Source organism: Vidua chalybeata, chromosome 4 (genome assembly GCF_026979565.1).
Source record: "Vidua chalybeata isolate OUT-0048 chromosome 4, bVidCha1 merged haplotype, whole genome shotgun sequence".
NCBI lineage: Eukaryota > Metazoa > Chordata > Aves > Passeriformes > Viduidae > Vidua > Vidua chalybeata.
Window position 1 is genome coordinate 68,939,147 of NC_071533.1, and position 12,665 is coordinate 68,951,811.

General features: G+C 38.2%; 1 protein-coding gene across 18 annotated transcripts in view; it reads right to left on the reverse strand.

Moving 5' to 3' along the window:
* CTNNA2 (catenin alpha 2) overlaps window positions 1-12,665 on the reverse strand; it is a 459,487-nt gene that overhangs the window by 97,121 nt on the left and 349,701 nt on the right. For all 18 annotated transcript variants that reach the window (XR_008430399.1, XR_008430402.1, XR_008430400.1 and 15 more), the window contains one exon: window positions 975-1,127. Coding sequence is in view for 10 of the 18 variants with exons in the window: in XM_053940057.1 (XP_053796032.1) it covers window positions 975-1,127 (153 nt within the window). In the remaining 8 variants the exon portion in view is untranslated. The remainder of the gene's footprint in view (window positions 1-974; window positions 1,128-12,665) is intronic.

Consider the following 12,665-nt stretch of genomic DNA (forward strand, 5'->3'; position numbering starts at 1 on the left):
GAGTCAATATTAACCAAGAAGACCAAACTCTTTGCCTCAGCTCAGGCTCTACAGAATTAGGAAGAGTCCTGTTTTTACACAAGACATTCAGAGGTATAGTTCAGTACCTGTCAGATCAGTAATTCCTTAATTGCATTTCCTTTTGCTAAATAGCACATTGTGTGACAAGAAAATATGTTGCAAAGGGGCTACAAAGCCTTCAAAACATTGCTAGTACAGAAAAATGCCACACAATGTTATGGAGCAAGTCACTGAGTTACATTTTTCTTTAAAAACACAATCACTTTTCATACCTCTTGGCCTGTTGAAGGCAAACCGAAATAACATCATAATTTTATTAGATGTCCATTCCATGAGTATCCAAGGTTTCAATCATTATATCGTATACTCCTCATGGTAGAATAAAGCTATTTCAATATCACCCCTGAAGACTTGTAATTATCACTGGTTGACTTTACAGTGTGTCTCTTCAGAAAGAGAAGGTACTATAAATATATATATATATTTATATGTGAACTACAGACCTTTCAAGACCATATATGTTATTAAGGCTGTGCCTTCTCTGTAGGTCCTTTGCCCTATTTTGGTTTTTAATTCAGTTTTTAATTAATAATTAAGTCTAGAGCAGTCCTTGGCCAGGACCAGACAGTGAAGCACTGATTTGGCTTTTTGCTTAATAGACATTGAGCTCAATTGTACTGTTAGTGAAGCTGAACTGAAATTTAATTCTTGTTGCTCATGTCTTTTGACAAACTGCTGGAAACCCCATTTCTAACAGGCTCAATTGCTTTCATGAACCACTAAACCACAGCACGTTCCTCTGCCCGTCATCCAAACATTTGCAGGGCGATCACCGGCAAAAAGTTGACCAAAACTCTTGAAACAACACCTCTAACATTTCACCCTGTATAACTTTTCCTGCCTCCCCTGGAGGTGCCAGATGGAAATCTGGCTGTGTCAATAAGGTCACTTACCTCCACCAACTTGTTGGCGTGTTCACGGAAGACCTGAGCGTATTCCTTCACTTCTTTCTCGTTCCCGCTTTTGGCGGCCTCGATGAGAACCAGCAGTGGGACGTTGGTCTCCAGGAATGAATCTGATATGTGATCCATCACTGCCTTCCGGAGCTGTGGCAAAGGACAGCAGATCAGTAAATAAAGGACATTTATTAGCACACATTCCCATTGTTCGTCTGTGTTCCCTGTGTTGCATCTCGCAGCATTATGTGGGAATTTGGACTTTTTGCTTTCTTTTCTCCAATATTTCCTGCGAGCAAAATTAAAACTTGAGGGCCTCAAGTTTTAAAATTAAGGGCCTCAAAATTAAAACTTGCAAACCTCTCCTGGGATTTGTGCTGACATACACCTAATCCTACTGGCCTGAACGGATCTGTACAGAACAATGGTGATAACTTGTGTAAGACATAGCAAATTGATGAGAATTGAAAGCTCCACACTACTTGAAAAAACAGTTCAGCTCACTAAAAAGCCAAATATGGATTAAGGAGCTTAACTCCAAGCAACCATTAAAAAATATTAGCCTGAATATTTCTAAGCCTTCTCTAATTCCTCCAGTGAATAGTATTCCATGCAATAATTAATATTTTGTGTAGCAGATGCCTTGTGCTTTGTATTCCCATTTGAATAGCTTCAAGAAGTATAAACAGAAAACCTTTTTAGCATTTTCCAGGCAGATTAGAAAACATATTACAATTTATTCTAAAGGAAGAAAAAAACGCCTTACAAGTTACTGAAGATTTAACACCTGTTAGTCCATATAAACATCTATTTGAAACAATATTACTGCAAGAATGATGTCACTAACCTCTTTTCCACCTTGCTAATGACCATTCATTAATGTCAAACTTCTACAAAATTTGAAAGACAGCCAGAAAGATGACTGAAATCTTAAATAATTCTTCCTGGAAGCATAATTGCTCTGTAGGATTGTGGATCAGAAACATCTTGATTATATTTTTCTCCAGCTTTTGGGTTGTTAAGAATGAAAAACTGTGGACTCAAACAGAAGCTAGGAGCTATTCAGCCTAGAGGCTTGGCTACCCATTAGTCTCCTTAAATCATGCATGTTTAGTTAGATGAAACATCCAGAGAGATAATTTTCTCTATTCTGCAGCCCAGACAAGAAAGCTTTAGCTAGACAAGGTGCCATCAAAACACCCAATCACACTGAAAACCGCGCTATTGTCAGACATTGCAAACACACAATCCAAGATGCATTTGCTGTTTGATGACAGCAATTCTCAGCTCTATTTGAATAAGTAGAAAGCTAACTTTGAATATTTCCCTTCATTCCCTGAGTGGTGCAGTAAAAACAAGCAAAGCAAAATAGCATCTTTGTGCTCGTAGGAGGTATTCATTTTATTTCCATCACAACTGAAGCAGTCAACATATTAAGCAGTTCTCAATTCTCCTTAAAAATTAATTCTACACAGATTCAACCTGGAAAGTTATTTTTTTTTTCCACTTTCAAAATGATTAAAGGCACTCAGAATAGCTAACTCAGTAACACATACAAATAGGGGGAGGAAAGAAGACAAAAAGAAGAAAAGAATCATCTATCAGAGACCTGCCAACAGTTTGGAAGCTGCTGTGTGTTTGCTACCACCTATTACATTTCCATCTTGTACTTTTTATTTTTTCTCCCATCAATCTGCTGCTCTCCACTTACTGACTCTTATTTTATTCTTACATTAAAAGCTCTTTCAGACCATGCTTTGGGTCTATTTGCACAGCATCTCACACAATGGGACTCTGATCCATGAATAGTTTTCATAGGTAGCATCTCGATATAAATAATACTATTGCTCCAAGTACATCAAAACATTGCAAGAAAAAGAAGAATAAATGTTCTAAGATGCTCAGTGTCAGAGAATAGTTCAGCAGCACAGCACTGCATTCTATGGTTGATAGATTTCCAGTCAGTATTTATAAAATTTAACTTAAGAATTCAGACACATGGTGGGATTCTTGGGGTTGCTTTGTGCAGGACACCCAGGAGTTGGACTCTATGATCCTTGTGGATCCCTTCCAACTCAGGATATTCTGTGATTCCCTATTAAATGAATAGTTTCACTTATAGCCAGCATTAAGGGAGAAATACCGCCAGAGAAGGTGCATCATAGATTTGCATAATTCTCTCTGCAGACATCCATTTCCCAGGGCTTGCTGGCAAACTCCAGATTAGATGCCTTATTTGTGTACCCATAGTTAGACTTTGATGCCCATTGTATCAAAAAAGGCCAAATGGTAGCATTTCCAAAGGAACACAGGAAGCTTTTAAAAATTCCATGTGGCTTCCAGCTCATTTTCAGTGAGAGATCCTTAAAAAATTCCACTTGCTCAAGTTCAGTATGTGCCAGTGAAAACCTACTGTCCACTGCACTAAAAAACCCTTACTTTAAATGCTAAATGAGCACCAACACTTTCCTGTTTGTATCCTGCCATAAGGAGGGGTCTGTTCCAAAGGCTTGTATTTATTCAATGAACAAGCAATTCAATTTTTAATCTAAGGTAATGTGGTGTTATGGATCGGGTTATAACAATTTGCCCCATGGAATTGTAATAGCAGTCTCAGGATGTTCAAGTAAGCAGCTTATTCTCATCAGTGTTAAATACCTTCAGCCTACAACCACATACCAGAAATCAATAAAAAGGACAGCAAAAGAATCAGCTAACCAGCAATTTGGGGTTTACCATAGTAAATATACAGCAGAGCTCTTTCTGAATCGAAGTGAATGAATAAAATGGATACCTCGTTTCTAATGGTAACTGTGTGTTGTACTCTGAGGTTCATAGTTGCAGCAGCTGAAAAAAAGGAATCTGAATTCTGACTGTCACAGGTTTAATAAGCACAAAATTAATACATTCTATTTTTCTTCTGCTGTGTTAATCATAGATGTCAGTAGAATATTTCTGGCCCCTCTTGTAAACAGGCACTATAATTTCTTTAGGAATTTGCTGTCTGAGTTATAGGACGCCCTTGCATTGGAGTTGAAAGGTAGAGTTAACGGGTTTTATGTACGCAGGAGACCACAAATTTTCCCATCCTTCACCACAAGCTGTAAAGAATGACTTGACAAAATCATTTGTTAAATGTGACAGCAGTATGAAGGCAAGACATTCATCCAAGAGCTCAAATGGATACATGACAAGGTAATATTAATGGCACAAGACAAGACATTTAAAACTACTGGCTCACCATTACCAGTCTATTTGATCCAATTAGGGCTATTCATCAAGGTAAATAACTACTGGAAAAGCAATCTTGTGTATTCCTGTGCATACTGCAACAAAATCCAGTCTAAGTGATGGCTTGTGCACCCAGAGATTTCAGTTTCATACAGGTAATGTCAGTTCAGAAGGGAATAGGAGAAGGCTGTGACTTAAATCTGAAAGCAGCAAAAGCCTGTTGTGTTTTATTCCAAAACCAGCACCAGGGCTTTGCTCGTGCACCTGCATTAACAAGTGCCTTTGCAATGCCTTAATTTATGCTGAGTTCTGATGTAAATATTATGACACACACTATTACTTGTAAGACAACGTTTTAGGTTTTTTTCCCCCCACAGGATTTTTAATTTAGAGATGAATTCAAAGCAAGAATTCCACCACGTGAAACTTCATTTATTAGAGGAGAAAGCATGTTAAATTAAGGTCTTGCTTGTCTTGCTTAATTCATTTTGTCAGAGACAAAACCTTATTAATGTACATAAAGCTAACAGATTAATAAATTTGCCACATCAACAAAAAATATAGAAGGAAAACATCAAGACTTGCAAATATTTTTGAAAGCGTGAATGGTGCACAGGCAGATTTTATACCTTTCCAGTTCAGTCAATTTTGTCAGTTTATGGTGCACAGTCAAGTTGCTGGTTTTGATAGCATCATGCTCTACTGTTCTAAGCACCATTTAGGGCTGTTTTATCATTGTCAGTTCACAGCCATAATTGAGCTCAAAGAGGTTAAATGCCCACCAAAACGATGTTTTCCATGGCTATATAACAATTTTAGAACCAAAATGTCTCAGTGCTACTTACAGTCTAGTAGAGAATTAAATGTCTAATCCTGCCACTGGAAGGTAAAGCCACAGCGGGAGATTAATGACTCCAACAGATTGTTAAACTTTATAAAGCCTGGCAGTACAGAGCTGCCTGTAACAAAAGTTTACCAAGGAGCACCTTATTCACAGTTTTCCATTTAACAGGAGTTGCAACCCAGCTCCAGTTTGCACCTGCAGAGAGCTCCCAAACAGGCATTAATTCAATTGAAAGGGATGAAAATAAAGCCTTCTCCACTGCACTTAAGGTGTGTCACCTCCAATACGCTGTGAAATTGAGTTCTGGAGAATAAGGCAGTGACCATTAGAAGCTGCTGCAGTTTGGTGCTAAAGAGAAAGTCTCAGTCAGTTCTGCAGACTGTGTCACATAGGATGTGACCAAAGAATGGTAACCTGGGGGATGGGGACAGCAACACCACCAGCTGTGTCTTGGCAGATTAAACAGCAAAATGACTACTATTTAGAACATGTATCACACTTGGACACTCAAACTACCAATCTATGGAATAGATTAAAAAAATAAGATTTGGATCAAAGATAAATCAGGAAGAAACGCTGTTACAAAGACAGGTAATTCTGACTAGAATCATGAAATGGCCTGGATCTTAAATATCACCCAATTCCAACCCCCCTGCCATGGGCAGGGACACCTCCCACTACCCCAGGCTGCTCCAAGCCCCATCCAGCCTGGCCTTGGACACTTCCAGGGATCCAGGGGCAGCCACAGCTTCTCTGGGCACCCTGTGCCCACCCTCACAGGAACAATTTCTTCCTAATAGCTAATCTAAACCTGCTCTCTTTTAGTTTGAACTTCTTAATATATTTTTCCACATGTGAGCTTTCCTCTCTCTACAGAGAAGCTGCCATATTCAGGAAAAGATTTGGGGTGAATTTGCTAACAGAAAGCAAGTTGAAGTGACATTTTTTGACCGAAAATTTGGAAGAGTGTAAGAAACACACACAAAGAACATTCCTCTAGTCATAGACCACTACAAAGGATTCCTCAAAATGGTTCATGGCCTGAAGCGTGGAAGAACCCAGTCACCAAGTGCTAAGGTACTTAAGGTACTTAAACCCATTGATTTAAATTTGTTTGTTGGTTTGCTGAGTTTTTTTGAGGGCCTAAGGTGGGTGGCTTATCAATTTTCATGACAGAAAAATTTTCTACTGCTTTTTCAAAAACACATTTTTCAGTGAGAGAAGCCTCAGGCTTGCTAGCAATATTAGTGCAGTTACATAAAAGCAGAGAAAAATTTATATGTTTGGGGAAATGATAACCACATACCCCCCAAACATGTGAGGATTATTAGGGTATGAACTCTGTCTTCCGTGTCTGGATAGAACAATAAAGACCCAACTCTGATGGCAGTGCTGGGATTCTATTAAATATTTATTATTTCTAAAAAATAAAGAATTATACAGGGGATTAACAGGTAGAGGACAGTATACAGAGATTCTCATCAAAAATGTGGGAAAACCAGAAATACAGGTAGGAAGTGAGCAGACAGTGAAAAGCATTTGGAAAGTCAAAAATAACCCAGAAGTGAAAAGACAGTGATTAACTTTTGCATTCTGTATGACCTGAGAGGGTAGAATTGTGATAAAGTGAATGTGGGAGGATGAAATTGCAGAATAGGAAATTGCATGTAGGAACAAAGAAGGGAAAAAACCTATAGGTTATCCAAGCAGAGAAAAAAAAGGGATAAGACTTTGAAAATTAACCTTGTGAAAAAGTGAAGAGGTCTGAAAAGTGTCAAAAATGTCACCAAAACTGCAAACCTAAAGAGTCTGATGTAAAAATGGTGGGACAAGGAAGAGGATAATGAGGAAGAATAGAGATAATACATTAAATAAGATTAAATAAGATTAAACTAAAAACCACAATCTATTGTGTAGCTTCATTTACTGTCTCAGGCCCTGTTGAAATGATACTTAAATCAAGCAGAGCTTTGGATCTTTATGGGTTTTTTTAATCAAAATATAGTAAATAAATAAAATAAAAGGGGAAAAGTAAATAAAGTAAAAGGGGATAAATAAATTAATTAAATAAATAAAAGGGGAAAAGCTGGTTTGGGGAGATGAAATCGCTATTTGGTCAAGATGGGAAGGCAATTTTCTACGAAAACTCTTAAAGAAGTTATCCTCTCTGTGAGCAGTCAGATCCCATAAGCCCTACAGGTTTAATACAATAAATGTCACACGTGTCCCATTTGCAGTCCCACCTGACCCAGCTGCATGAACAGCCTGGCATAGTAAATATTGTCTTCAGCTTCTCCAAGACCTAGAGACTGAGCCCAGTGGAAGCTGATGACAGCTCTTGGGTAGATCTGTCTGTTGAAGTGCCAGACAATGGCTAAAACAAGATTAAAAATTGATTGTGTGCTGCAGAAATGGATTTCTCATCATCTTGTCCAAGAGTCACTCAAAGTCACCAGCGGATCCTGCCCCATGCACAGAGATGATTGATACCTGATACTATCAATTATTACCCATGCCTTTCAAAAAGCCCTTACAGCAGTGAGATCAGTCTGGGTTTTGTTCTCGGGCTTGTTTTGTTGGGGTTTTTGTTGTCTTTTTTCTTTTTTCACTTATGCTTTGTTTTCTTCTCCTTTGCAGTATTTTTTTACACAGTAAGAATTGGAAACAAACCTTTTGTATCTGGTTGCTTAATTACAAGTAGAACATAACATTAAAGATATTTCATAACACTTCGAAATAGAGTTAGTGAACAAAATTAATGTCAATTAAGAAACAAATGTAATGTTGAAATCCCATTTGGCAATTAAACTCTATGTACTTTGGCACTGCTCATAAAGCCATTAGGAAGATGGAATTAGAGAAGTCTTTGGAAAAGGACTATTTTTTCCTCCACATTTATAGTGCTCCCTACCTCATGCCACTGCACTAACATTTGAAGCTATTGTTATGAATCCAAACTTCTACAAGTGCCTTTAGCTGATGTGACTACAGATCATTCTCAAGATGATAGATACTGCAGAACAGTGAAAGCTTCTTTATGTAAAACTATTATCAACAGAAGTCTCTTGAAATACATTTCTGGTGGGTTTTTTGCCTCTTTTTTTGATCCAGTTTGTGGGTATTTTTATTTATAATGTAGCAACATGATACACTTCCACTGAGCTTCTCCCACATTTACAGTGGTTTTTATCAAAAAGATGTCAAAAAACTCCATACTTATTCCACTGCAGTGATTAGAGAGGTAAGCATCTTTAAACACAAAGATTTGTTGAAATATCTGAGGTTTTACGAGGAATTATTTGAGGAATAATACACAAACTATGTGCAATAATCTCTTTCAATGCAATAGAGCTGTCACTGAGTTTTGCCTCCTAATTCTTCTCAAGGCACTTGGAAAGGCCAACCCTCTGCTCACTTAAAGTGACTTCAGTTAAAAAAAAAAAAAAAAAAAAAAAAATCAGGTCCCTATATCAAAAAGCAAAAGCAGCCACAGTTACTACACAGTGGCTTGTGCCAGAAAAAAATAATCCATCATGAATATTATGTTGCAGCTCAAAACTTCCTTTGTTTGATGAAACTGTTACACACTGCAGCCTTACCCAAAACTACCTGATATGGGCATAGTTTCCTGAAATATGGCACCATATGTGCATCAGTAAACATTATGTGTAGAGTAAATTAAACCAAGCCTTATAATTAGGCAGTAAGGAAATTACTGCAGACCTGAAAGAGTAAATCAGCAGTATTAAAGCACTCTCCATTTCCCCTGAAGCACTTCAGAGCACCATAAAAACCTCAATGTCACAGTGATGAACACCTAGAAGTGCATTTTGAGGGAGACAAAGATTTGTGCGTTCAAAGAAGTTCAAATCAAAATCCTTACTGATTGTAATTCAAATAACAGTGCATTTTCCCTAATTCTTTAGATTAGATGTTTGAAAATTCTACCATAAGTCCTTTCCTGAAGTAAATACACAAGTTATTCTACCCAATGGGAGCAGACAAAAGTGGAAGTATTGATCAGCATGCCAGAGGCTCACAGCCCTTTCAGACCATGTTGGTGCCATTCACATAATATTCATAAATTCAGTGGAAGCTGGAAGAGCAGAGGACTTCATCAAGTGGAGCATCGCTACCTCTGCCTTCTAAGCCAGTATCACACCAGAGCCCAGCCTAACACCTTTGTACCTAGAAAACAACTACAAATCTAGAAAAGAGCTACACACAATGCAGTGCACCCCTATTAAATAGAATACAAGGCATAAACATGTAGCCCTGGCACAGAAATAAATCTGTGTTAGCATTTGATAGTCTGTTTTTGGGAAGCCAGATTTCCTTATTCAAGAGCACTGGAGTCACTGCAGGTGAAAATCAAATCTATTAAGCAACAAGAAAAGGTGCTGAGTTTCTCACAAGCAAGAGCTGATGCCACAGGTGGCCTTAGGTTCAAAGAGTTTTAGATTAATTTGTGGCTGGCTCCCTTTAAAAAATGCCAGCATTTTGTCAAGATGTATTTTTGTGCAACAGAATGGGGCAATCTCAGTAATAACACTGCACTTTTCCTTGGAAACAGCCAAAAACTCCTCCTTGGTAATACAGCACAGACTCCTGTGGATCATCTGTTTAAGTGTGACCTTGCTTCAACTCTGCTTTTGCAAAATAAATCTTAATAAAGACTAAATTCTGAAGTTACAACCTCCTTGGATATTCTGTACTAATTCACACTTGCATGAAGTTTTGCATCTTCAGAACAGTGCAGCAACTCTTACAAACTCGCACAGCGTTATGTGAGCTAGGGGAGGTCTGTGGCCATTTCATTCTCTGTTTTCTTCCCTTATTTTAAATTATACAGATCTTGGATTTAAAAAAAAGCTCCCTTCAGGATTTATAACCTTACCCAATGTCCTCTTGTTTGCAACAAAGGGCTAATCACAGAAGGAGAACACACTTCCCCAGCCCCCCCAGAAATGCACTGATTGCTGCACTGTCAGCTGGCTCTAGTGGACAGCTGGAAAGCCAAAGGACTCCTCACACAAATCTGCCTTTAGGGTGCCTAAATTAGAAATCAGATTGTTCATGACTCCCTTTGTATAAAGAGCTTATACAAAACACATCCTGGAAACCCCAAGTCACCCTCCAGAGATGAACTCTCCAGTGACTGTAAGGGAGGCTGAAGGAAATCCACTTCTTTATATCACCACCTGATTTCTATAACTGACATCAGCTGGTGTGAATGTTCAGAGCTCTCTTTTTCCTCTTCCCCCTGCACCCTCACTATGAGTTTTTTATTTCTTTGGATGTGCTCTTCATTGACTTTGGGAAGCTGAAAAGAGTTTGTTATTTCATCTATATTAAGTTTGATTAGAATTGGGTTCACTGTTTTCCACTAAAGATTTGGGTTTTGCCTTTTGAACCTTTATGCTTCCTTTGGGCTTATATCTTAATATTCAGATGCTGTGAACCTCCTAATTCTGGTACAACACAGAATACCTCAAGTGAGGCAGCTTCACCTTCAGAAGCAACTTTATTTTCTGAGCTTCAGATTATTCTTCTAAAACTTGACACTAAGTCTTGCTTATCCTCACAGAACACAGTAAAGAGATGATAAACAAAAAAAATAAGTCAGTTAATCATGATTTAGAGCACCAAGATTTAATTTCTAGGTGCTGCTGGCCCTCCCTGCAGCATTTGCAAGTCATCTGGTCTGGCTGTGAGACAGCAGCTTTGCTGCAATAACAAGATGATAAGATTTCCTCTTTTGGAGGAAGTCTTCCTCAAACCACTTACATTCTGTGAAGAGAGAGATTTACGTCCACAAACTGAAAACTTATCTAAGTGTCTATCCATGATATAATTGACATTGTATGGGTTAGCTGAGATAAAGTCTGTTCCAACAGAACACATTCTTTCAGTTTTAAGTGTCCTGCCAGTCTAATTCCATGAGTTAATATTCATGCTTTTTATTCTGAGAATCCTTCTAGAGTCTACACCAATTTTTGGCAGGCTTCAAAGTGCTAAACTTTTTTTTTTTATCCTAAATAGCATTCATAAACAGCAATACAACTTAATCTACGTGGAAGTGAGTAACAGAAAGAGTAAACTGAGACACTGCTGCTCAAGGAAGAGAGAGATGATAAATAAGCCTAAGAACATGCTGAAGCCTGAGATCTAGTTCAAACTGGTGTAACCCATATTAAACAAAGGACAGCAAATTGCAAATCCTTTCAGAGACCTATGAAGTTCATAAAAACTGAGTATGATCAAGATGTTGTCCCCAAGCTCTTTTTTTTTTTTACCCAATCTGCACAAATAAATTACAGGAGGTATTTGTCTCATCAAACTTTAGGCTTTTGCAAGCTTGACTTGCAGCCTAATGCAGCTACTGAAACAGTGCTGTCAAGGATTTAATGATCATTGTGAGTGCCTTCAAACTCAGGATATTCTGTGGCTAAAATATAATATAATAATTGTAGATTGAAGGGAGGGATGTTAGAGAATATGGCTGATAACAGGCTGATGAAAATCATGCCCAGAGTCCACCAAGTGTCTTACAAAGGAATTTGCAAGATCCCATCTTAGCACAGGGGAATGCAAATGACTGATCAAATATAGATAAGGGTCATGTGAAAGGATGTACTTACTGCATTATACATAAAGAACTGACTGGAGGTATAAAAAGGGCAAATATGACCTGGATTTTTTTTTTTTTTTTTTTTTTTTTTTTTTTTTTTTTTTTTTTTTTTAGTTTTGGCTTTTGCAGAGTGTGTGCCTGGTAGAAAGACACCACAACATGGTCACTGTTAATATTAGTTCATGCCTAAACCTGCTCCTGAGTACCCCAAAGTGTGTCCCCATTCCTAGGACACTGATGGTGGCTATTAGAAAAAGCAGACACTGAAAAGAAGCAATCAAAATCCTAACCCATCAGAAAGAGGGAAAACTCATCTAAACCAATGCAGAAATCTTGGAGAAACCTATCTTACAGCTTTCAGCCTACCAAGGAGCTCTCATTAAATCACCAGTAACAAGGACAAACCCCAGATAAACCTGAAAGGCATTTTTTGGGAAATCATACAGGAAAACAAGCTCTGTGGCACTGTGAAAATCACATAAAGGGTTTATTTAAGAATAGTAACCTGCTATGGTTATACAATATCAATGTTACTGCAGTTGCAGATTGCAGAGGAGAACAGAACCATACTCTGGACTGGTGTTCTGAGGGAATGATGCTCATAACAGTAAATATGCCCTTTTTGTAAAATTTTTTTTCAAACACATATTAATCAGTTGGCCAATTTTAAAACCATCTGACAGAGAGAAAATGTCTTAAAGATGGTGAATAGCTGGAGTTGGAAAGAAAACTGTCTGTGTAGGAGAAGAGAGACCCAAATTGGTGTCCTGTGGAGGGAACTTTGTTATGTGAAGTCAGGAGCTGGCTGGCCAGAGTACCCACACAGGTACCAGCTGAGCAGGAGCCAAAAGCAGCCCATCACTCTCTGCATTTCACCTGGAGTAACAAGTCACCCTCAGGGAATGAGGAATGAGCAGGGAGAATGGCAGGGGTGAGAAAATGAGAGGAAACATGAGAATCAAGGACCTGAGATTATTGCTGT